This window comes from Bufo gargarizans, chromosome 3 (assembly GCF_014858855.1).
Source record: "Bufo gargarizans isolate SCDJY-AF-19 chromosome 3, ASM1485885v1, whole genome shotgun sequence".
Taxonomy (NCBI): domain Eukaryota; kingdom Metazoa; phylum Chordata; class Amphibia; order Anura; family Bufonidae; genus Bufo; species Bufo gargarizans.
Window position 1 is genome coordinate 454,625,950 of NC_058082.1, and position 26,658 is coordinate 454,652,607.

The 26,658-nt window shown below is 47.9% G+C and overlaps 1 protein-coding gene across 1 annotated transcript in view; it reads right to left on the reverse strand.

Annotated features, from left to right (window-relative positions):
- F5 (coagulation factor V) overlaps positions 1 to 26,658 on the reverse strand; it is a 170,906-nt gene that overhangs the window by 1,635 nt on the left and 142,613 nt on the right. Inside the window, exons 22-24 of the mRNA XM_044283579.1 lie at positions 24,505 to 24,660; positions 10,627 to 10,771; positions 10,347 to 10,498 (exon numbers count right to left, since the gene is read on the reverse strand). Coding sequence (XP_044139514.1) covers positions 10,347 to 10,498; positions 10,627 to 10,771; positions 24,505 to 24,660 — 453 coding nt within the window. The remainder of the gene's footprint in view (positions 1 to 10,346; positions 10,499 to 10,626; positions 10,772 to 24,504; positions 24,661 to 26,658) is intronic.

Genomic DNA, 26,658 nt, shown 5'->3' on the forward strand with positions numbered 1-26,658 from the left:
CCTCCATTTTCAGCCAGGCAGTCCCCCTGACTTGAGCATCGGAGCAGTTTTTTGGCACTGTTTTTATTTTATTTTTATTAAGGTGTTCATGTGAGGGGTTAGGTATTTTTATAGAGCTAGTTGTTACGAACGCGGCGTTACCTAATATGTATACTTTTTTTAAATTTATTTCACAATAATAGCATTTTTGAAATAAAAAATGATGGTTTAATGTCTCCATGTTCTGAGAGCTATAGTTTTTTATTTTTTGAGCGATTTTCTTATGTAGGGGCTCATTTTTTGCGGGATGAGGTGACGGTTTTATTGGTACCATTTTGTGGGACATACGTGTTTTTGATCATTTGGTGTTGCACTTTTTGTGATGTATGTCTATTTTATAGATTTGTTATTCTATTTTTAACATTTTTTTTTAAATTACCCAAAAATTTTTTTTACATATAAAACCTTTTTTTATTTATTATTTTTCTATTTTACACTTTGCGTCCCCCGTAAGGTCATACAAGACCTCTGGGGGACATTTAACTTCACTTTTTTTTTTTCACTAGTAGCCCCAGTTACAGTGGAAATACACCCCCCAGAGAGGCTTTACAGCATAATACAGCACTGTACAGCCTCAGTGCAGGGCTGATCGAGGTCAGTAGAAGACCCGACAGCTCCTGCACTCTCTTGGCCCCGGTGGTCACATGACTACCGGGCCGGGACAGGAAGGCCATAGCGCTTCCTGATCTGTATACACAGTGCTTACTGAGCGCTGTGTATACATAGATCTAGAAGTCAGGGACACCTGGGAACTGTCCCTGCCTTCTCCCTCACTGACAGCGGGCCCCCCGCTCGGAAGCTGCACGATTAGCGTGCAGCTGCCATCTCTGAATGAACATTTTAGAACATCCAATTAGAGATATAAAACCGCCCATAGGACGTTTATATCCTATGGGCGGTCCTGAAGTGGTTAAGAACAGTAGGCGCTCCAAGCCTGTAAGTTTGGTGCTACATATTAAGGAGAAGGCGGTTGCTGGGCAAGTGATTGTGTAGCACCTCTCATGTGGTCTCATGATCTTCTGCATTTTTTGTCATTGCTTATGTTGGGATAAATACATTGTATTTTAATAAGTCGGGAGGCTAATAAGCAGCAGCAAGAAACAAACCAGCTGCTGTTACAACATGTGATGGCTTTACCGGCGGCAGGAGCATCCCAGAGCGTCGACGATGCCCGGAAAGCTGTCGGTGCGGCGATCCCCAAGATGACCCCCTCGGATGACGTCGAAACCTATCTTGCAGTGTTCGAAAAAGATGGCCATGAGGGAGATCAATGGACTGAGGTCGTCACTTCGTTTCTGGCATCTGGACCCCAGCAGGTGTATTTCGACTTACCTGACGATCAAACGGCCGATTACCCGACAGTAAAGGATGAGATTCTGGCAAGACTGGGGGTGAATGTGTTGGTCCAGTGCATCAGTAGGAGTTTAACATGGCTAAACCCGCGAGACCTCAGTATTATGATCTACACCTGTTGCAAAAATAGCTGCAGCCTGACGTGCTGAGTTCCACTGCTATGCTGAACAGTCTGTTGGTTGATGTATTCTGGAGGGCTTTGCCATACACTCTCCAGCACTGGAGCGGCCAGGTATCTGGTAATGCCCTTGAGATGGTGGACCTGGTGGAACGCTATGAGGCTACCATGAATCTACAGGGGGGTTCTTTTGGAAGGGGGGCAGTCAAACACCGGAAATCTCCATCCCAGCCCCGGCGACTTGTGCCAACAAAACCTGCCCAGGATGTACCCCCTACAGACCCAGCTCCGATAGTCTGCTGGCCACATAAAAGAATGACTGTCCCCGTCGGGCTGAGCCCATGGACACTAACTATGGCTACCGCCACTCATTATATGGCAGGAAGCTGTGTGCCTCCGGTACCCCAGAGACTATAGACAAAAACCACTTGTGCCAGGTGGAAGTAGGAAACAACGGTGGTGTTGCTGGACTCAGGGAGTCTGGTGTCCCTGGTAAGGGGTACACTGGTACGGCCCACTGAGTATACTGGCTGAAAAGTCAGGGTAATGTGTATTCATGGAGACTTAAAAGACTACCCCACTGCTATGGTGTCTCTGTCCACGGTTGCCGGCAGGTGGACCCACAAGGTGGCCATCGCCACCTATCTACACTATGAACTTATAATAGGGAGAGACTTCCCAGCACTGTGGCCTGCTACGAGAATTACCGATACCCATGAGACAGGGGTAACCCTAGCAGAGTGGCCCTGTTTAGGGGGAGACCAGAACCCTGGGAACCCGAGACCAAAGAGCCAGCAGTAGGGGTGACTGCTACTTCGGTGGAAGAGGGGGAGACAACCCCGCTAAGCGTGATGGTGGGAGACGTGGAGGACTTGCCGCCGGGTCCTGAATTGGCAGACCTCAATGTCTCCGGGGATAATTTTGGTACTACCCAACGTTGGGACCCAACCCTATCCCGAGCCTGGGGAAATGTGTTAATAGTAGATGGTGAACCACAACAACCTGGGGCAGTGTTTCCCCGTTTTGTGGTTCATCAGGATATGTTGTATTGGGTAAACCAACTATAGCCTATTGAACAGTTGGTGGTCCCCAAGGCATATCGCAAACTCGTGTTAGATCTAGCCCACCAACACGTTCTCGGGGTCACCTGGGGCTGCAGAAAACTCAGGATCGTATTCTACAGTGGTTTTACTGCATATTCAGAAAGGTGGAAGAGCTTTGTAAATCTTACCCGAGCTGTCAGATAACTAGCCCCCAGCCACATTTATGTAGTCCCCTCCCGATTATTGAGGTACCGTTTGACCGAATAGCTATGGATCTCAAAGGCCCAGTACCGAAGAGGGCATCAACACATCTTAGTCATTCTAGACTACGCCACTCGGTATCCGGAGGCGGTGCCACTGCGACATACCTCGGCCAAATTCATGAAGTTAATGGAAATGTTTTCCCGAGTAGGACTACCTAAAGAGGATCTGACCGACCAGGGGACCCATTTTATGTCCTAGGTGATGAGGGAACTGTAAGTTGGTGCACATAAAACAAGTACGGACGTCCGTTTACCATCCGCAAACGGACGGTCTGGTAGAAAGGTTTAACCAAACATTAAAAAATATGTTGAAAAGGGTAGTGTCTAAAGATGGGAAGGACTGGGACCTCCTTCTGCCCTATCTCATGTTCGCAGTGCGAGAGGTACCCCAGGCCTCTACTGGGTTCTCGCCCTTCGAAACTGCTATATGGCAGACACCCATGCGGTCTCTTGGACGTGGCCAAAGAGGCGTGGGAACAACAACCTACTCCACATAAAAGTATCATTGAATACGTTACCCATATGCAAGATCGGATAGAGACGGTGTTGCCTCTTGTTAGGGAGCATATAGAGGCAGCTCAGCTAGCCCAGAGTTGGGTCAGGTCGAGATCTTTAACCCGGCTGATCGGGTTTTGGGTCTGGTGCCGACCGTGGACAGTAAATTCCTGGATAGGTGGCAGGGGCCCTATGAGGTACTCGAGAATATTGAAGATATAAACTACCAGGTACACCAGCCAGGGCGGCGAAAGCTGAAGCAGGTTTACCATGTGAATTTACTTAAACCATGGAAAGATAGGGAAACCTGTACTCAGACAGGTTTTCTAGGAGAAGAGGTTCTGGCCCCTCTGTCTGATGCAAGTTCGACGAGTATCCCATGTCGAGAAGTTAGGACAAGCGCGATACTTTTCTGTTTTGGACCTCACAAGGGTACTGGCAGGCCAAAGAGAAAACTGCCTTCGTCACACCTGAGGGGCTGTATCACTAACTATAAGGTCTTATCCTTTGGTCTGCATGGTGACCCCGCCACTTATGGACATTGTGCTTTGTCCACATCGTTGGTAAGCTTCAGCTTACCTGGACGATATTGTCATCCACAGTACTGACTGGGAAAGTCACCTACCCAAAGTGCAGGCTGTAGTGGACTCCCTTCGAAAGGCTGGACTAATCGCTTAGGCTACTTTCACACTTGCGTTCAGAGCGGATCCGCCAAGACGGATCCGCTCATATAATGCAGACGATGGGATCCGTTCAGAACAGATCCGTCTGCATTATATTGTAGAAAAAATTCTAAGTGTGAAAGTAGCTTCAGACGGATCCGTCCAGACTTTACATTGAAAGTCAATGGGGGACGGATCCGTTTGAAAATTGAGCCATATAGTGTCAAATTCAAACGGATCCGTCCCCATTGACTTACATTGTAAGTCTGGACAGATCCGTTTGCCTCCGCACGGCCAGGCGGACACCCGAACGCTGCAAGCAGCGTTCAGGTGTCCGCCTGCTGAGCGGAGCGGAGGCCAAACGCTGCCAGACTGATGCATTCTGAGCGGATCCGCATCCACTCAGAATGCATTAGGGCATAACGGATGTGTTCGGGGCCGCTTGTGAGAGCCTTTAAACGGAACTCACAAGCGGAGCCCCGAACGCAAGTGTGAAAGTAGCCTAACCCGGAAAAAATGTGCGATATGGTTAGAGGAGACAAAATACCTGGGGTATGTCATTGGGCGCGGAGTCATCAAACCCCTAGTAAACAAAAGAGGCGATAAGAAATCGCCCCCGACCTGTCCCCACTAGGTAAGTAAAGTTATTTCTGGGAATAGTGGGCTATTACATGAGGTTTGTTCCCCACTCTGCTATGGTGACCACGCCATTGACAGGACTCTTAAAGGGACACAAGTCAGTGACCGTTCGCTGGGATAATCGGGCGGAAGAGGCTTTCTCCGCTTTGAAGTCTGCCCTGTGTGGGTCGCCGGTTTTGGTGACGCCCGACTTCAAAAGAAAGTTTATAGTACAGACCGATGCCTCCAAAGTAGGCCTCGGTGCTGTACTGTCTCAGGAAGTCAACGGGGAGGAGCATACCATTGTCTTCCTCAGCCGTAAGAACACCCCAGCCGAGACCAGGTATAGTATAGTGGAGAGAGAGTGCCTGGCCATCAAGTGGGCACTCGAGTCTCTCCGCTATTATTTGTTGGGAAGAAAGTTCTGCCTGGTGACTGACCACTCCCCTCTCAAATGGATTAGCCAGGCCAAGGAAAGAAATGCCCGGGTAACCCGATGGTTTCTGTCCTTACAAAACTTTACGTTTTTGGTGGAACACAGGGCAGGCCGGTTACAGGGAAACGCGGATGCCCTGTCCCGGGTACACTGTCTGGCGTGTGTTTACCCGTTCATACCTGTTTCCGCCAAATACTGATTGAGGGGTGCCATATACCTTCTTCCACTCAGCCTTCCGCTTCTGCACCCTCCTCATGCTCTGTATCTGCAACCTCCTTACTCTCTACTGTGTGCCCCCCCAAAGACACCACCACAACCACTCGAGGAGGTCTGGGAATTCCCATCCATTCCCAGACCTTACTGATGCACAGCCATTCTTGGCATCAGATGAGGAAGAGGAGGTAGCAACGGCCGCCACCCAGCGATCTGACGACAGTACCCAGATCAGCCCAAGGAGGGTGATCCCCGCTATTGCTGCCTACTTCGAGATCTCTAATGTCAGTGGTGGTGAAGGTGACGATGATGACATGCTGATGGACGTCACGTGGGTGCCCACAAGAGAGGAAGAGCAGGGAAGTTCAGAGGGAGAGACGGAGCAGCAGATAGGGAGGAGAAGCAGGCAGAACTCGCAATGCACAGGCAAAAAGCAGACTGCAAATGTATCTTGAGTGAGCCATCCACCATGCACGGTCACATCTTGCGCTCCCAGAATGCCGGCACATGGCTCCGCAGTGTGGGCGTTTTTTAACGTGTCAGCTGCTGATAATAGTGTTACCATCTGCAGCCTGTGCTGTCAACGCATAAGTCGCAGTAAGCCCAACACTCACCTAGGGACGGACCACCTTAAGAAGGCACCTGGCCTTCCATCACCGAGCCCAGTGGGAGCAACGCCGTCAGAACCCACAAAGCCACACTCCCGGCGCTCCACGTCCTACCTCTTCTCCTTCTCCTCTCTCCTCTCATTTGTCCTCCACTCCACCTTCCACCATGCCATCGTCGCGTTCATCTGGCACAAGGCTGGCTTCTGTTGCCCAAATATTTGAGCGTAAAAAAATGATGACGCTCAAACGGCTGACCGCTGGCTTGTCGGAACTGCTAGCCTGCCAACTACTGCCATATAAATTGGTGGACTCGGAGGCCATTTGTGGCCATTGGCACACCGCAATGGAAGGTCCCTGGAAGGAAAAATTTCTCCCAGAAGGGCATCCCTGAACTATATGGCCACGTTCAGCGGCAAGTTAATATATCATGCATCACAGCATGTAACCCATGGCACCCATGTGGATTTGGTGTTACAGCCACGGATTGCATGCAGGCCTGCCTCTTCTTCTCCTCCTCCTACTCCATCCTCTGTCTCCTCCTCAGCTGACTCCTCCTTTTCCACTGCTACCGCCTCTTCCACTGCACCCCCCAAGCTCCCCAGAACCTATTCAACGTGCCAGGTGAGACGTTGCCCAGCTGTGCTGCGGCTGTTGTGCCCGGAAGTCAAGAGCCACACCGGTCCTGAACTCCTTTCAGCTCTGCGGTCACAGGTCGATCAGTGGCTAACTCCACTCAATTTGACAGTTGGTAAAGTGGTGTGTGACAACGGTGCCAATCTGCTGAGCACGATGAAACAGGGCAAAATGATACACGTGCCGTGCATAGCACATGTCCTGAACTTAGTCGTGCAGCGATTCGTTGATAAATACCCCGGGGTCCAGGACATCTTGCGGCAGGCCAGGAAAATCTCTGGCCATTTTAGAAGATCTTACACGGCCATGGCTCGCCTTGCTGACATTTAGCGGTGACACCACTTGCCCGTCAGACGTCTGATTTGTGACAGCCCGACGTGCTGGAACTCCACCTTGTATATGCTTGATAGATATGAACTCTGCGGCAGGACAGGTTCTGGGGAGCTTGTTTTATTTTCACCGCGCCAGTGGCTGCTCGTGTGCGACGCATGCAGACTTCTGCGGCCATTTGATGAGATCACCAAACTGGTCAGTTGCATCAGTGACATCGTACTTTACGCCTTCTTTCTGGAGCGTGCATTGCGTTGTGTCATTGATCAAGCCGTCGAGGAGCAGGGGCTGGAAGATGAGGAAATCACAATGCTAAATGAATTCCCAGGGGGGCTACTCCATCTGAGACAAGTCAGCAGGAGTCTGAAGAGGAGTCAGAGGAGGATGGTGGTTCGGGGGAGTGGAAGGAGGAGCAAGGTTTTAAACTTTTCGGGGATCCCTGGTGTTGTCCGTGGCTGGGGGGAGAAGACCAAGAACGACATTCTCCAAGGCGATGAGCAGGAGCCAGGGTGCTCCACCACTTCCGATTTAGTGCAAATGGGGGCCTTCATGCCCCAGTGTTTGAAGAGGGACACCCGTATAAAAAGCATAAAGGTCAAGGACCTGTACTGGGTGGCAACATACTTAGACTCCTGGTACAAACACAAAATGGCGGACATGTTACCAGAGCATCACAGATGGCTGTCAGAATGCAGCATTTCCAGGCCTTGCTGCGAGAGATTCTGCATTCTGCTGTTGCAGGCACTGGCAGAGGAATTTCCACCCACAGCGAAACAGGTGCGCTTACCAGTCCTACCACGCCTGCAAAAAGAGGGCGGTTTGAAGATGTGTTGGTCACTTCGGATATGAAATCAATCTTACAACCAACCCATCGACAGACGCCCTCCATATCCAGCCTCAGGGAACGCCTAGACCGACAGGTGTCCGACGACATTGGGTTTAACGGCAGATGTGGAAGCTCTGAGAAGCGAGGAACCACTTGACTACTGGGTGTGCAGGCTTGACCTGTGGCCAGAGCTGGCACAATTTGCCATGGAACTCTTGGCTTGCCCCTCATCGAGTGTCCTGTCCGAAAGGACGTTCAGCGTAGCAGGGGGAATCGTGACCGATAAGCGCACTCGCCTAGCTCACGACAGTGGGGACTGGATCTCAGAGGAATTCAACACCTGTGATGACCACTTGTGATTGAATTTCTTAATGCCAGCCCACACATATCCGCCACCACCCAGAACAAAGAATGGTCCTTGCCTTATGTATATACAGAGGCATAAAAGGCCTTTTATGTCGGGTGAATGCCTAATTTTTTAGGCCTGTACTAGCCGACAGTTACATTTTTATCCTGTGACCGCCTAATGTACCTCCAGCCACAGAATCCAAAGTTCTTTGCTGTCAGGTGAATGCCTATTGCCTAATTTTTGGGGCCTATACTGGCCGACATTTATATTTTTATCCTGTTACCGCCTAATGTACCTCCAGCCACAGAATCCAAAGTTCTTTGCTGTCAAGTGAATGCCTATTGCCTAATTTTTGGGGCCTATACTGGCCAACAGTTACATCTTTATCCTGTGACCGCCTAATGTACCTCCAGCCACAGAATCCAAAGTTCTTGGCTGTTAGGTGAATGCCTATTAGCTAATTTTTGGGGCCTATACTGGCCAACAGTTACATTTTTATCCTGTGACCGCCTAATGTACCTCCAGCCACAGAATCCAAAGTTCTTTGCTGTCACAGGGTCATGGTATGGTGGTGTTATCCGGTCACTGTACAAAGGTATTATCCGTTCAATGTATGGCGGTGCTATCCAATAACTGGATGGCCATAACTCTATCCCTTTCCCTGCCCACACCATCCTTTTTTAAGCCAGGCATTAGCGGGAAAAAAATGCAGATTGCAGTGCTAAGGACCTTTGCGCCACAATCTGTGTCAGAAATACGCCTAACATAGATTTAATAAATGACCACCTAATTATATTATTATTTGGGGGGTAGAGCTAATATCTTTAAAGGGAACCTGTCACCAGGATTTTGTGCATAGAGCTGGGGACATGGGCTGCTAGATGGCCGCTAGCACATCTGCAGTACCCAGTCCCCATAGCTATGACCTGATATGAGTCCTGTATCCGGAGATGAGTCAAGCGGAAAGGAGCCCAGAACCGCCGCGCGTCCTCCGAATCTCCTCCTTGCTGGCTGACGTCACAGAGCTGGAGCGCCGAAATCTCGCGATGCGCGAGCTAGCTCATGCGTAGTTTCGTTCCCTGTGCTGATGCCAGTACAGGAAATGAACATGATGCCGACACTGCGCATGCGCTAGCTCGCGCATCGCGAGATTTCGGCGCTCCAGCTCTGTGACGTCAGCCAGCAAGGAGGAGATTCGGAGGACGCGGGGCGGTGCTGGGCTCCTTTCCGCTTGACTCATCTCCGGATACAGGACTCATATCCGGTCATTTGCATATGGATCAAAACTGTTTTTTAACACAATAAAAGCGCAGAGAGCTATTGGGACTGGGTATTGCAGATGTGCTAGTGGCCATCTAGCAGCCCATGTCCCCAGCTCTATGCAAAAAATCCTCGTGACAGGTTCCCTTTAAATTATATAGATTCTAGTGTATTGTTCTGTGCCCTGTATTTCCCAGTAGAAAAATGATCCTTGGGAACCACAGTCCTAATCCCTGACCACCAGGACCAGGTAGCGCTCTGTCAGTACATGGTGCCCTCCCCTCTCTGCTCCGCTGTGTACTGGTGCTTATTCTGACACTAGGGCTGGGTTCACATCCTATTTTTGCCATCCATTTAATGCATACCAAAAATGTATGCGTTAACAGATGCCTCAGACTGATGCCGTACAGTGGCGTCTGTTCACCATACAGTTCCATGGTAGAAAAAAAAATTATGTTAGCATATGCATTTTTTTACTGGACTCAGTAAAAAAAAAATTGTGCTGAACATTTGTATACATCAAACCGATAGGAAATAAAATTCTTCTAGGCTGCAGCAGGGCACATTTTTGAGAGTTTGCCTTTAAGAAGCATAAAAATAGCCCCTGATTAAAATACATATTTTTGGGGGGAATGTTTGCCAATGATCCCCCTCTGGTATGTCACTGTCCATGTTGTGGAACTATTTGTGCACCCATAGTTTGTATTTGGTGGCTGCAAATATGATCTGAAGGTTTTTCAAATTCGCCTGCCATTAAAGTGAATAGGGCCCGTCGCGAACAAAACATTTGATCGCGAAAGCGCGTTCGCAAAACAATCCCGGCCGATGTTCGTCCATCACTACTCTAGACCACCAGAAATATTATTTGAAAAACTTCTAGCCCACCAGGAATACTGTTTATAAATCCTTTGGACCACCAGGAATATTAATTATAAAACCTCTAGGCCACAAGGAATATTATTTATAACTCCTCTGGGCCACCAGGATTATTATTTATAAAACACATATAGCACCAGGAATATAATTTATGAAACCACAGGACTTCACCCATGTTATTTAATAACCCATTAGACTCACAGGACAATTATGTACTTCCATACCTTTGCTTGCCAAGCATTAATACTTCCAGCCTTGTTAAGACGTGCCAATGACGCTAACCATGAACCTGAGTACCAGGAAGACTTGTGTGAAGAAGCTGTTATTTGTGCATCTTTGATGTTATTGTTCTCCATACCAAGTGGTGCAGAACAACCTACAAAGAATACATTTTAGGGAAATGTAGTTAGTAAAGTAGGGTGAAAGTAAAATTTTGTAATTTTCTTCTGTCTCTAATGCCTGAGTTGTCCAAAGAACAAGCATTTCATTTACATTAATTGCTACCTTGTATTTCACACCCAAGTAACTCCATGCGAAGAGCAGGCTGATTGGTGAACCTTGTAGCAATTAACCTGATGTATCGTGCTGCAATTGGTGGGTTAAACTGGTTTTCTTTTGTACTAGATGAGTCAGAATTGCCTTCAAAGATCTGCAAGAGTAATAAAGTGTGTTAGTATTTTGTTATATAATAGTAGGAATACTACTAACGGATTTCATCTTATATATTTAGCTGCAGTAAATTGCCCTATAATGTGTGTATATATACACTGTATTTTCAACTTCATGAAACGCACCTTTTTCCCCTCAAAAGTAGGGGGAAAATGGCAGTGCATCTTATAAAGCGAATAGTGAAATCTTACATGGATAACACTTCGCAGACCGTGCTGTGCTGCATAGGCATAGCGGCCTACGATGTACCAGTTACAGTAAAGCTCTATCTCAGGGGGTGGGAGTAGGGGCTGGAGGCCGGTTGCACTGGCGGCGGGGCCCGATGCAGTCACTATAGTCCATTACATCAGTCATAGCTGTCTTCACATGTAAAGTATATACAGTTCATCTCCTTGTAGTGGTGCTGCTTTGTTAAACGAATCACCTGTGGTAGTACACACTATCAAAGCAGCGGGCAGGCCGGCAGTTACTGAGTGAGTGAGTGACGTGACGCTGCCAGCCTGCCTGCCTGCTGCTTTGACACACAGGGACATGAGGGGACACATTAATGACTGTAATACAGGAGAAAATCATTGGACACTAATGACTGTAACACATTGGGAAATGAGGGGAAACTAACACCAACATAAAGTGCCATATGTGTGTCATCCACAGATCCCTCCATAACAGTGTGTCATCCACAGATCCCTCCATAACAGTGTGTCATCCACAGATCCCTCCATAACAGTGTGTCATCCACAGATCCGTGAAAGAAGAATTGAGTTGTCCTGTGAGGGTGAGAACGGTGCGGGCGCACCTCTCCCCAAGGTACTGCTGTCAAGCGTAAGAGAAAAATCAAAGGGGCAGTAACAATTAAAACGTGATATTTATTGGTATGACTAAAACAAGTAAAGTCCCCTTACAAGACAGACAAACAGACACGGTCGGGTACTGTGTACAGGTGTGCCACTAAAGCAGTGACTCACTGTACCCAGGGTCCCTAGGGCGAGCCCTTTATAAGGCTGTGTGGACCCCAAGGGTCACGAGGTGCCACAAAAAGTGCTAATAGACCCCGGCAAGGGTGTCCTGGATCCCGCTTGGAGAGCAGGAGCAAGCCCAGTCGGGATAGAAAATAAGGATGGATCTTACCGGTACCAGGGCAAGCCGTGCTTGATGACGAACGGGCAATGCAGACGACCAAGGTAAGTTCTTATTCTAGCACATGGATAGGGTGTTCCGATCCGAGGGAAGGGTACTTCGTAGGTAAGGAAATGCCTTATGAAGAAGGGGGCCGCAAGGGGAACATCTGTCCCTGTAGCGCCCTACTTGACCTACTTGTGACCCTGTTGCCCTAACACAGGATCCGTGCCCCGCAAGGGGTGGTCCCGTCCGGAACCTTACCCTGCACTAAGGTCCCTAAGAGACCCTGTCAGGGTGATGGGGAGGGGAACACCTAATCTGGTTAGACTAAAGGTGGTGGTAACACCGTGGGCAAAATGAGATTGTGCTCATATGTCCCTGGATGTAATAAAAGGTACGCTCATATGTCCCTACGCGTTTCGTCAAAAATGGAACATACATAGAAAGAATACTAGTACTAACAACCTCTTGAGTCATCAGGGGACGGGGGTTGGTACTAGTGGCTGTTGTCTAAGTCACCAGGTGTCAGTGTTGTAATACTGGACGCCCGTGGCTTAGGACAGACTAAAGAAGGTCATTAAGTGTACTTAGTCTATTTAGAAGAGACCTCACAGCCACATAAGAAACTAAGCTTATGCTAGGCTATTAGGAGGGAGGTACTGGCTACCTCTAACCACTTAATGGTGAATAACGTGGTTGATTCTGTAGCTAGAGTGCGTATGGCAAATCCAGGTACATCTGAAACACACAAGATAAAAAGCGTACAAATGCCCTATGAGCTACTATGACAAGATTGATCTATTTAGTAGACAGCAACATACATAAGTACAATGACCCCCAAAAACAATATGTGGATAAGTAGTCTCCAAACATAGAGGTGGGGATTCGGGCAATAGAAGATGCTTGTACTTACAGTCAGGCCTTGGTGCATATGGCATCCAACTGGCTAGGCCGGCGTCATTCCGTTTTGTTGAGGCCGGATGTATGGCGTCTGGCAGCGCTGCTATACGCGCCGCTACTGTTTTTAAATGGTAAGGGGACGCTGCGCATGCGTGCGCCACTCTCCGATGGGTGGCGCAGGCTGATGACGCAGGCGCAGTCAAATGACCTGGCGGTCCCAATCTGATGACGCGGCCCACGTACTGGGTCACATGTATACGCGTCATCAGTCCGGAGTGCCGCGGCCGTCCCTCCGCTATGTGCGCCCATCTCCCAGTCCGTCCATCACCAGGCAGGTAAGCGCTGCCGAGTGGGCGGAGCTGGCTGACGCTGGAAGGGCGGAGATCGCGGCATCTCCGGAGAGCTGAGTGGGTGGAGCTGAGTGTATCCTTTGAACTCAGCTGCTACAAGCCACTCGCAAGTAGTGGGTCCATGGAGGGTCATAGTGACAGGTCCTCCATTCTGGACAACATAGTGGATATTTAACGGCAGGGCAGACCACAATGGCTAACGATAGGTAGCCTTATCTTTATTGGTATTACAGAAGCAAGCTACTAAGCAGCAATATGTAAAATAATTGCTGCATACTCTATCAAGATTAAATGTCAGTTGTAGCAGTATAGTTATGAGCCCCTCCAGGGTCCAATCCCCAAGAAACAGGGGGGGGGGGACCCAGATGAGTAGGAGTTGCCTGGAAGGAGGTATATACATAGGGTGGGGGCATATACATATTGTCCTTTCACAGGAAGCAACCGAACTGCAATTGTTCGTTTAAGCCTAGTGGATAAGTAGTTTTTAATTTAAAAATCCACCAACACTCACATTGAAGTATACGTTTGTCCCAATCGCCTCCACGTTGAGGTTTCTGGACATGTTCGATGCCCAGGAAGGACACCGCAGATGCACGGCCCCCATGATGGTTCTGGATGTGCCTTGCCACTGGAGTGTCCCTATCATTCCGTATGTCCCCGAGGTGCTCCCCCATCCTTTTGCGCAGTTCCCTGCGGGTCTTACCAACATATCGCTTGCCGCACTCACAGGTGATAAGATAGATAACACCTGTGGTGCGACAATTGATAAAATCACGTATGTGATAGGCACGACCAACTGGGTCCAACGCGAAGGATTTACTCTGAGTGAGCTGGCCGCAGAAACTGCAGTGTCCGCATCTAAAGCAGCCCTTAACCGGGTTGTCCAGCCACGTTCTAGGTTTCTCAGGTGGACAATAGTGGCTGTTCACCAATTTGTCTCTCAAGTTTGTGCCCCTCCTAAAGGTCACTGAGGGTTGAGGGCTTAGAACCGTGGTCAAGTCTGGGTCCATCAAGAGGGTCCCCCAGTTGCGGCCTATGATCTCTCTTACGTTGGTAGATGCCGCATCAAAAGTCCCTATGACCCGTATTAGTCTCCTAGGGTCGCTGACCAGGTTCTTAATGGGGTGTAAAAGAGAGGTGCGTGTTTCAGCGCACGCTCTCTGGTAGGCCCTCTTGAGTGTCCTCTCTGGATACCCGCGTTCACGAAAACGCCTCCTCAGGTCATCGGCCTGGCGTTTAAACTCCCTGGTATCGGAGCAATTGCGTCTGAGTCTTAGGTATTGTCCGACCGGTATGCCCCGTTTAAGTGGGGTCGGGTGGCAACTATCCCACCTGAGAAGGGAATTTGTGGACGTTGTTTTGCGGTAGATGGTTGTTTGTACTCTACCGCCGCCACCCCTAGAGATGGAGATGTCAAGGAACGGAAGGTGATCCTTCACTATAACGGAAGTAAACCTAAGGTTTATGTTATTGACGTTCAGATCCTCAACGAATGCTGTGAACGCGTCCTCTGGCCCGCTCCACAGAACAAAAATATCGTCTATGTAGTGGGACCAGAGGACCACATGTTCCAAATACCTTCTAGGTGTGTCGCCAAAAACCAATGTCTCCTCCCACCAGCCCAGGAGCAGGTTCGCGTAGGAGGGCGCACACGAACTGCCCATGGCGGTGCCCCTGAGCTGATGGAAGATACGACTATCGAAGAGAAAAAAAATTCTATGAAGGATATAGTGTAGAAGTTGTAAAACCAGGTTATTATGTGCAATGTACTGTAGTCCCCTGGCTCTTAGGAAATGGGCCACTGCATCCAGTCCCCTGTCATGCGGTATGGACGAATACAGGGCCTCAACGTCAATAGACGCCAAGAGCCAATGCGGTTCCATCTCTATATTCTCAAGTTTGGTTAAGAGATCCCCGGTATCTTTCACATACGAGGGCAGCGATTGTACAAAAGGACTTAGAATCTGATCTATGTAGATACCTACATTTTGTGAAAGATTCCCTACTCCTGATACAATCGGACGTCCCTTAATAGGTGTTGTCTCTTTGTGAACCTTTGGCAGGCAATAAAAGGTCGCCATTACTGGGTGGGGGGGATAGAGAAATGCGAACTCATCCACACTGATGAGCTTGTCCGACTTAGCTTGAGTGAGGATGTCTAGTAGTTCTTTTTGGAATCTACAGGTGGGGTTGGTGGGCAGAACTTCATATCCCTGGGTGTCTTGGAGAATAGTAAGGCACATATCTTTGTAATCTGAGGTGTTCATAACAACTACATTGCCCCCTTTGTCTGAGGGTTTGATCACTATTTGTCTGTCTTTCTCTAGTGTCTGTAGTGCACCCCTCTCTCCCTTACTACAATTGAACCTCATGGAGGTAGAGTCCATGTTAGAGAGTTCTGTTAGGGTATGCTTGAGGAAGACGTCAATACACGAGATTTCCCCAGTGGGCGGCATTTTAGAGCTCTTATTTCTCAGGTCAGTAAAGGGACCTTTGCCTTCAGGGTTGCTTGGCATGCTATCCAGATTATACAAAAAACGAACATCGCCAAGGATCTCCACCGGTATCCCAAGCTCGCGACTTTCTTTTTTGTCCCTTAGTTGGAAGTGTTTATGCCACCTAAGTTTACGTGCGAACAGGTGGAGATCCTTGGTCCAGCGAAATAGGTCAAATCTGGTGGTCGGTACAAACGATAGGCCCCGTCTCAAGATCTTGACCTCAGTTGGAGTCAGAGGTCGAGATGACAGATTAATCACAAGCCTATCGTCAGTCAACACTGTTGTGTTGCCGGGGGTTGGTTGATGCGATTCCGCAGATGGTAATGCATCCCTTGATCTAAAAAAGTAGATGATGAGGAGGATGGTTGTGAGGTAGGGGAATATATTGCGGTTGATTGCTATAATGGTTTGTATTATAGCGACCTCCCCGACGCCTTCCTTTATACCCTCCCCGGCCCCGGCCCCTAGTTTTGGGTTGTCTCTCTCTTTCGTTATCCGAGATGTCGGTCTCGGTAGAGGATTGATCTGTTTTTTGGGGGTTATCGGGGTTTGTCAGAAAAAGGTATGCTTTGTTTTCTTTAAAGTCCTGTGAATCTCTGGAGAACTGTCTATGTTTGCGTTCTTTGAGGTGATACTGATAACGCTCGATGGTATTCTGCAGTTGTGTTTCCTTATTACTGAACTCGGGGTCTTGATGGAATCTCTTTGTAATGTCGATCTGATCCCCCAGGTTTTTTTCTACTCGTTCAAGAACAATCCTTTCCTCATCTAAGAGTATCTGCATGAACCTAAGGGAACTATTGTCGCCTCCTTTTCCCCCTTTCTCAGTAGGTCGGGATTTCTAATGCGATTGGCAGGAGTCAGGGATATGCGAAGACCACGTGGTACTATGCCCTGTTTTATGTATTGGTCTAGGCCCTGTACTTCCCACCAGGAGCTAATGTGCTCCTTATATATGCGTGTGAGTTCGGTGAAAGCTCCGTTTAAGGTGGGGGTGTACTTTTTTTGCGTGAAGGCTTGCTCTGAAAAGACTGTTTTGGCCTCGTTAAGCCAAAAGTCCCTATCTAAGCCTGTGGTTAGGAAACCTGCCATATCCACAAGGCACAAGAATAGTGAAAGAAGAATTGAGTTGTCCTGTGAGGGTGAGAACTGTGCGGGCGCACCTCTCCCCAAGGTACTGCTGTCAAGCGTAAGAGAAAAATCAAAGGGGCAGTAACAATTAAAACGTGATATTTATTGGTATGACTAAAACAAGTAAAGTCCCCTTACAAGACAGACAAACAGACACGGTCGGGTACTGTGTACAGGTGTGCCACTAAAGCAGTGACTCACTGTACCCAGGGTCCCTAGGGCGAGCCCTTTATAAGGCTGTGTGGACCCCAAGGGTCACGAGGTGCCACAAAAAGTGCTAATAGACCCCGGCAAGGGTGTCCTGGATCCCGCTTGGAGAGCAGGAGCAAGCCCAGTCGGGATAGAAAATAAGGATGGATCTTACCGGTACCAGGGCAAGCCGTGCTTGATGACGAACGGGCAATGCAGACGACCAAGGTAAGTTCTTATTCTAGCACATGGATAGGGTGTTCCGATCCGAGGGAAGGGTACTTCGTAGGTAAGGAAATGCCTTATGAAGAAGGGGGCCGCAAGGGGAACATCTGTCCCTGTAGCGCCCTACTTGACCTACTTGTGACCCTGTTGCCCTAACACAGGATCCGTGCCCCGCAAGGGGTGGTCCCGTCCGGAACCTTACCCTGCACTAAGGTCCCTAAGAGACCCTGTCAGGGTGATGGGGAGGGGAACACCTAATCTGGTTAGACTAAAGGTGGTGGTAACACCGTGGGCAAAATGAGATTGTGCTCATATGTCCCTGGATGTAATAAAAGGTACGCTCATATGTCCCTACGCGTTTCGTCAAAAATGGAACATACATAGAAAGAATACTAGTACTAACAACCTCTTGAGTCATCAGGGGACGGGGGTTGGTACTAGTGGCTGTTGTCTAAGTCACCAGGTGTCAGTGTTGTAATACTGGACGCCCGTGGCTTAGGACAGACTAAAGAAGGTCATTAAGTGTACTTAGTCTATTTAGAAGAGACCTCACAGCCACATAAGAAACTAAGCTTATGCTAGGCTATTAGGAGGGAGGTACTGGCTACCTCTAACCACTTAATGGTGAATAACGTGGTTGATTCTGTAGCTAGAGTGCGTATGGCAAATCCAGGTACATCTGAAACACACAAGATAAAAAGTGTACAAATGCCCTATGAGCTACTATGACAAGATTGATCTATTTAGTAGACAGCAACATACATAAGTACAATGACCCCCAAAAACAATATGTGGATAAGTAGTCTCCAAACATAGAGGTGGGGATTCGGGCAATAGAAGATGCTTGTACTTACAGTCAGGCCTTGGTGCATATGGCATCCAACTGGCTAGGCCGGCGTCATTCCGTTTTGTTGAGGCCGGATGTATGGCGTCTGGCAGCGCTGCTATACGCGCCGCTACTGTTTTTAAATGGTAAGGGGACGCTGCGCATGCGTGCGCCACTCTCCGATGGGTGGCGCAGGCTGATGACGCAGGCGCAGTCAAATGACCTGGCGGTCCCAATCTGATGACGCGGCCCACGTACTGGGTCACATGTATACGCGTCATCAGTCCGGAGTGCCGCGGCCGTCCCTCCGCTATGTGCGCCCATCTCCCAGTCCGTCCATCACCAGGCAGGTAAGCGCTGCCGAGTGGGCGGAGCTGGCTGACGCTGGAAGGGCGGAGATCGCGGCATCTCCGGAGAGCTGAGTGGGTGGAGCTGAGTGTATCATTTGAACTCAGCTGCTACAAGCCACTCGCAAGTAGTGGGTCCATGGAGGGTCATAGTGACAGGTCCTCCATTCTGGACAACATAGTGGATATTTAACGGCAGGGCAGACCACAATGGCTAACGATAGGTAGCCTTATCTTTATTGGTATTACAGAAGCAAGCTACTAAGCAGCAATATGTAAAATAATTGCTGCATACTCTATCAAGATTAAATGTCAGTTGTAGCAGTATAGTTATGAGCCCCTCCAGGGTCCAATCCCCAAGAAACAGGGGGGGGGGGCCCAGATGAGTAGGAGTTGCCTGGAAGGAGGTATATACATAGGGTGGGGGCATATACATATTGTCCTTTCACAGGAAGCAACCGAACTGCAATTGTTCGTTTAAGCCTAGTGGATAAGTAGTTTTTAATTTAAAAATCCACCAACACTCACATTGAAGTATACGTTTGTCCCAATCGCCTCCACGTTGGGGTTTCTGGACATGTTCGATGCCCAGGAAGGACACCGCAGATGCACGGCCCCCATGATGGTTCTGGATGTGCCTTGCCACTGGAGTGTCCCTATCATTCCGTATGTCCCCGAGGTGCTCCCCCATCCTTTTGCGCAGTTCCCTGCGGGTCTTACCAACATATCGCTTGCCGCACTCACAGGTGATAAGATAGATAACACCTGTGGTGCGACAATTGATAAAATCACGTATGTGATAGGCACGACCAACTGGGTCCAACGCGAAGGATTTACTCTGAGTGAGCTGGCCGCAGAAACTGCAGTGTCCGCATCTAAAGCAGCCCTCAACCGGGTTGTCCAGCCACGTTCTAGGTTTCTCAGGTGGACAATAGTGGCTGTTCACCAATTTGTCTCTCAAGTTTGTGCCCCTCCTAAAGGTCACTGAGGGTTGAGGGCTTAGAACCGTGGTCAAGTCTGGGTCCATCAAGAGGGTCCCCCAGTTGCGGCCTATGATCTCTCTAACACCTGTGGTGCGACAATTGATAAAATCACGTATGTGATAGGCACGACCAACTGGGTCCAACGCGAAGGATTTACTCTGAGTGAGCTGGCCGCAGAAACTGCAGTGTCCGCATCTAAAGCAGCCCTTAACCGGGTTGTCCAGCCACGTTCTAGGTTTCTCAGGTGGACAATAGTGGCTGTTCACCAATTTGTCTCTCAAGTTTGTGCCCCTCCTAAAGGTCACTGAGGGTTGAGGGCTTAGAACCGTGGTCAAGTCTGGGTCCATCAAGAGGGTCCCCCAGTTGCGGCCTATGATCTCTCTTACGTTGGTAGATGCCGCATCAAAAGTCCCTATGACCCGTATTAGTCTCCTAGGGTCGCTGACCAGGTTCTTAATGGGGTGTAAAAGAGAGGTGCGTGTTTCAGCGCACGCTCTCTGGTAGGCCCTCTTGAGTGTCCTCTCTGGATACCCGCGTTCACGAAAACGCCTCCTCAGGTCATCGGCCTGGCGCTTAAACTCCCTGGTATCGGAGCAATTGCGTCTGAGTCTTAGGTATTGTCCGACCGGTATGCCCCGTTTAAGTGGGGTCGGGTGGCAACTATCCCACCTGAGAAGGGAATTTGTGGACGTTGTTTTGCGGTAGATGGTTGTTTGTACTCTACCGCCGCCACCCCTAGAGATGGAGATGTCAAGGAACGGAAGGTGATCCTTCACTATAACGGAAGTAAACCTAAGGTTTATGTTATTGACGTTCAGATCCTCAACGAATGCTGTGAACGCGTCCTCTGGCCCGCTCCACAGAACAAAAATATCGTCTATGTAGTGGGACCAGAGGACCACATGTTCCAAATACCTTCTAGGTGTGTCGCCAAAAACCAATGTCTCCTCCCACCAGCCCAGGAGCAGGTTCGCGTAGGAGGGCGCACACGAACTGCCCATGGCGGTGCCCCTGAGCTGATGGAAGATACGACTATCGAAGAGAAAAAAAATTCTATGAAGGATATAGTGTAGAAGTTGTAAAACCAGGTTATTATGTGCAATGTACTGTAGTCCCCTGGCTCTTAGGAAATGGGCCACTGCATCCAGTCCCCTGTCATGCGGTATGGACGAATACAGGGCCTCAACGTCAATAGACGCCAAGAGCCAATGCGGTTCCATCTCTATATTCTCAAGTTTGGTTAAGAGATCCCCGGTATCTTTCACATACGAGGGCAGCGATTGTACAAAAGGACTTAGAATCTGATCTATGTAGATACCTACATTTTGTGAAAGATTCCCTACTCCTGATACAATCGGACGTCCCTTAATAGGTGTTGTCTCTTTGTGAACCTTTGGCAGGCAATAAAAGGTCGCCATTACTGGGTGGGGGGGATAGAGAAATGCGAACTCATCCACACTGATGAGCTTGTCCGACTTAGCTTGAGTGAGGATGTCTAGTAGTTCTTTTTGGAATCTACAGGTGGGGTTGGTGGGCAGAACTTCATATCCCTGGGTGTCTTGGAGAATAGTAAGGCACATATCTTTGTAATCTGAGGTGTTCATAACAACTACATTGCCCCCTTTGTCTGAGGGTTTGATCACTATTTGTCTTTCTTTCTCTAGTGTCTGTAGTGCACCCCTCTCTCCCTTACTACAATTGAACCTCATGGAGGTAGAGTCCATGGTAGAGAGTTCTGTTAGGGTATGCTTGAGGAAGACGTCAATACACGAGATTTCCCCAGTGGGCGGCATTTTAGAGCTCTTATTTCTCAGGTCAGTAAAGGGACCTTTGCCTTCAGGGTTGCTTGGCATGCTATCCAGATTATACAAAAAACGAACATCGCCAAGGATCTCCACCGGTATCCCAAGCTCGCGACTTTCTTTTTTGTCCCTTAGTTGGAAGTGTTTATGCCACCTAAGTTTACGTGCGAACAGGTGGAGATCCTTGGTCCAGCGAAATAGGTCAAATCTGGTGGTCGGTACAAACGATAGGCCCCGTCTCAAGATCTTGACCTCAGTTGGAGTCAGAGGTCGAGATGACAGATTAATCACAAGCCTATCGTCAGTCAACACTGTTGTGTTGCCGGGGGTTGGTTGATGCGATTCCGCAGATGGTAATGCATCCCTTGATCTAAAAAAGTAGATGATGAGGAGGATGGTTGTGAGGTAGGGGAATACATTGCGGTTGATTGCTATAATGGTTTGTATTATAGCGACCTCCCCGACGCCTTCCTTTATACCCTCCCCGGCCCCGGCCCCTAGTTTTGGGTTGTCTCTCTCTTTCGTTATCCGAGATGTCGGTCTCGGTAGAGGATTGATCTGTTTTTTGGGGGTTATCGGGGTTTGTCAGAAAAAGGTATGCTTTGTTTTCTTTAAAGTCCTGTGAATCTCTGGAGAACTGTCTATGTTTGCGTTCTTTGAGGTGATACTGATAACGCTCGATGGTATTCTGCAGTTGTGTTTCCTTATTACTGAACTCGGGGTCTTGATGGAATCTCTTTGTAATGTCGATCTGATCCCCCAGGTTTTTTTCTACTCGTTCAAGAACAATCCTTTCCTCATCTAAGAGTATCTGCATGAACCTAAGGGAACTATTGTCGCCTCCTTTTCCCACTTTCTCAGTAGGTCGGGATTTCTAATGCGATTGGCAGGAGTCAGGGATATGCGAAGACCACGTGGTACTATGCCCTGTTTTATGTATTGGTCTAGGCCCTGTACTTCCCACCAGGAGCTAATGTGCTCCTTATATATGCGTGTGAGTTCGGTGAAAGCTCCGTTTAAGGTGGGGGTGTACTTTTTTTGCGTGAAGGCTTGCTCTGAAAAGACTGTTTTGGCCTCGTTAAGCCAAAAGTCCCTATCTAAGCCTGTGGTTAGGAAACCTGCCATATCCACAAGGCACAAGAATAGTGAAAGAAGAATTGAGTTGTCCTGTGAGGGTGAGAACTGTGCGGGCGCACCTCTCCCCAAGGTACTGCTGTCAAGCGTAAGAGAAAAATCAAAGGGGCAGTAACAATTAAAACGTGATATTTATGAAGTACCCTTCCCTCGGATCGGAACACCCTATCCATGTGCTAGAATAAGAACTTACCTTGGTCGTCTGCATTGCCCGTTCGTCATCAAGCTCGGCTTGCCCTGGTACCGGTAAGATCCATCCTTATTTTCTATCCCGACTGGACACCCTCGCCGGGGTCTATTAGCACTTTTTGTGGCACCTCGTGACCCTTGGGGTCCACACAGCCTGGGTACAGTGAGTCACTGCTTTAGTGGCACACCTGTACACAGTACCCGACCGTGTCTGTTTGTCTGTCTTGTAAGGGGACTTTACTTGTTTTAGTCATACCAATAAATATCACGTTTTAATTGTTACTGCCCCTTTGATTTTTCTCATCCACAGATCCCCCATAACAGTGTGTCATCCACAGATCCCGCATAACAGTGTCATCCACAGATCCCCCATAACAGTGTCATCCACAGACCTCCTATAACTGTCATCCACAAATCCCTCCCAAAACAGTGCATCATCTATAGATCCGTACCCATAAGTGTCATCCACAGATCCCCCATAACAGTATCATCTACAGATCCCCCATAACAGTGTGTCATCCACATATCCCCCCATAACAGTGTGCCATCCACATATCCCCCCATAACAGTGCGTCATTCACAGATCCCCCATAACAGTGTCATCTACAGACCCCATTAGTTCAAAACCCACCAAAAGCAAAAACCATTTTTTTCTTATTATTTTCCTCCTCAAAAACCTAGGTGCGTCTCATCATCAGGTGCGTCCTATAAAGTGAAAAATCTTTGCCTGAATGAGCATTTATACAACTTACCAACTGATTTTAAACGAAGACAGTTCCCACTTCATGCCTTCACCTTACTAGAGGGGGCGGGGCCGGAGGGGGCGGGGCCGGGGCGGGGGGGGGGGTTGGGTACGTACCTGTTGTGGAGAGTGGAGGGACTAGGGAGGGTCCTGCCGGCCGCACTGGCGCCAGTCAGATTCGGCGCTATGCGGCTGGCGGCTAATAATAGGCTAATCTGACTGCCCGAATTTCGAAACCAATCTGGCTGGCGCAGCTCTCAGACTGAGGCAGTGTGTTACTAGCTGCAGGACTGCCCTTCCACTGCATGATGGAGCCCGAGGAATCCTTCATAAAAGTGAGTGCAGTGCATATGTGATCTGTAGTATGTGTCTGTATGTAATAACATGCGTACTGGGCAGCCCTTCTCATCTGCCCCATCATAACAGATCATAACATCGGAGGTGATCAGAGAGGTGCAGGCTGCCCAATCAACAAGGTTGGCTCCCCCTGTCAGGTCCTGTTCCTTCTGTGCATGCTGCAAGCTGAGGCATAGAGGGAGAAAAGTCTCCTCAGTGAAGTGAGGAGCAGGAAGTTCTGCTTTAGGTATTGTGTGTCCTCAGGGGGAAGAATAAAGCTGTGGCCAATGATTCTAAAGGAAATGGAGTCGCAAGAAATTCAGGATGGAATTCTGGGTTTGGAGAGTTATGACGATGTTCCAGAAGAAGATGACTTAACTGTATTTGAATAAATGTAGATTGTTGTACCATACTTAATAAAAATAAGACATCCCCTGAAAATAAGCCATAGCGTGTCTTCTTGAGGAAAAATAAATATAAGACAGTTTCTTATTTTCAGGGAAACACGGCACTATACAAATACTTAATATTAGGCCAGTCATATGGCCATTGAAAGTATAAGATCTATGCAGAGTAGGGGCATCCTTTGACTGAGCCAGCACCTCAGTATTTCCACAGGGTCTTATAAACACCTATAGTCAAAAAACTATCCTTGAGTCACTGTATTCTGGCAGGGTTAAACAATTCATGCCATTACTAGCTAATTCATGCCTGACTTTCAGAGCTCTAAACAAAGCAAGGTGATAAAACCATAATGGCAACCATATTGGTATTTTCCCAGAAATCTAAGAAATGATTCAAAAGATTCTCTTCTTTTTGAGAAATGTGGACAAGTAACATGAACATTTCAGGTGGGAATCTGGTGACAAAGTTAAAATATAATGTATTAGGTCATAACTTTTGGATAAAAAGTACCGCAATGAAATAATTCAAAACCTTTACCTTATGTATTGCCGTGCTGTTCCCTTTGAAAACATTCCACTTTCTCCTATCTTTACTGTATGCAATAAAAAACTCCTTGATGTAATACTGTGTAAAATATTTACTTGCTCCTTGCGTTTGTATTCCAGAGATTAAGAACATTTTTTGCAGATCAACCTAGAATATAACAAGGGCATACATTTATTTTTACATTATATTTAGAGACGAACGAATCAAATCCCACGAAGTGGAGTTCGATCTGAATTTCAGGATAAATTTGATTCGCCTCAAAGCCAAATTTCCTCGTGCTTCGTGTCAGCGAATCAATTTAACCTGAAATAGTGTAAAAATCAAAAAAAGTTCAAACTTACCTCCTCAATTTGCTCGCAACGGGCCGCCAGCCTCCATCTTGATTCAACATCTCGGCCGAAATCCTGTGCGTGGTGACGTATGATGTCACCACGCCGGCCTGTGTGATGACGTAATCTCGCGCCACGCAAGATTTCGCTCCAGATCTTCAAGCAAGATGGCAGCAGCGGCCGGCCCATCGCGAGCAAATGGAGGCGGTAAGTTTATTAAAATAAATGTTTGTATTTTACATTCAGATGCTGCAAACATGTATAATGGCGGCATCTGAGGGGCAAAATGACAGGGGTGGCGCTATCGCAGCTCCCTGTCATTTCACCCGCTACTTACAAAGAAATGCGCTTTGTGACGAAGTAATTGATCACGCAGCAAAATTTTGGGTAAAATTCGGCAAATCAGCCAAATCGAACTTTTCAATTATTCGCTCATCTCTAATAATATTATATATACTTAAAGTAAGAAATATGGCAATGGAACTGGTATCTTGAAATAGAAAGACTTTGTAAATCTAAGAGCTCATGCACACGACCGTATGTATTTTGCGGTCCACAAAAACGGATCTGCAAAAAACATGGATGACGTCAGTGTGCATTATGTATTTTGGGAACGGAACAGCTGGACCCTAATAGAACAGTACTATCCTTGTCCGTAAAGCGGACAATAATAGTATATGTTAGATTTTTTTGCGGAACGGAAATACGGACATACGGAAACAGAATGCACACGGAGTAACTTCCACTTTTTTGCGGACCCATTGAAAAGAATGTTTCCGCATACGGTCCGCAAAAAAAACGGAACGGACACGGAAAGAAAATACGTTTGTGTGCATGAGCCCTAAATCAGTTAAAGAGGTTGTCTGGTTGTTTAAAATTGATGGTCCATAGGTTTGGATAAACCATCAATTATAAAGAACTGGATATTTCCTGTAATAAAGATTAAAGGGCTTTTCCTGGTTTTACACATAGAAGGCTTTAAGGAGTATTCCCATCCTAGACATTTATGGCATCTATGGCGGACTGGCCATAGACCTTACAGGGAAATTCTGGCACATGGATGACCTTAATGTGCACCTCTTAATCATTGTGACGCAATTTACATCAGCGCAGGACAAATTAAGACTTTTTATTTTTTCTTCACTATTTTAAAGGGAGTCTGTCACCTACAGATGTAGCCGAGCTAAAGTTGTTTATGATAACCAACATAACACTGTGCCATGTGTTATCTCGTGATAAAAGCCAGTGTAAAACATTGAAAAGTTAGTTATCTTTTTCTTGCCATTCTTTACTTATTGCGTTAACCATCAAGTTTAGCTCTGCTGCATCTGTACTTTACACATGTTGAACTGTCATCATTGCCCTGTAGGTGATAGGAACAGTTAACAGACCTTACCTTTCTTTCTGTTTTCTGTGTATGGCTCCTTGTAGATTAGCGTTCCTCCCACAGCGAGTCCGCATCGCAGCACCCGGCCTGACCTCCCTACATTCCAGAACTGTAAGGGTTACATAGCATCATAAATCAATATAATGCTATGTGACCCCCGGCAGCGATGGGAGGTCAGGCCAGGTGCTGCATTGCAGACTCGCTGCGGGAGGAGCGCTCGTCTGCAAGGGGCCTATCTGATAAAAAAAAGGTTGTATCTGAATTTTTTTTATATATTCGAATGACTTGCAAGTGCCCGGGGGCATTCCCCATTGATGCAGGTGCCCAAGTCCTCCGGAGAATGCCATTGATCTCTCCTCCCATGTTTCACTGTATGACAGCCCAGTGCCACTGACTGTGCTCCTTGAAATCCCACTCCAGCTCGCTTCA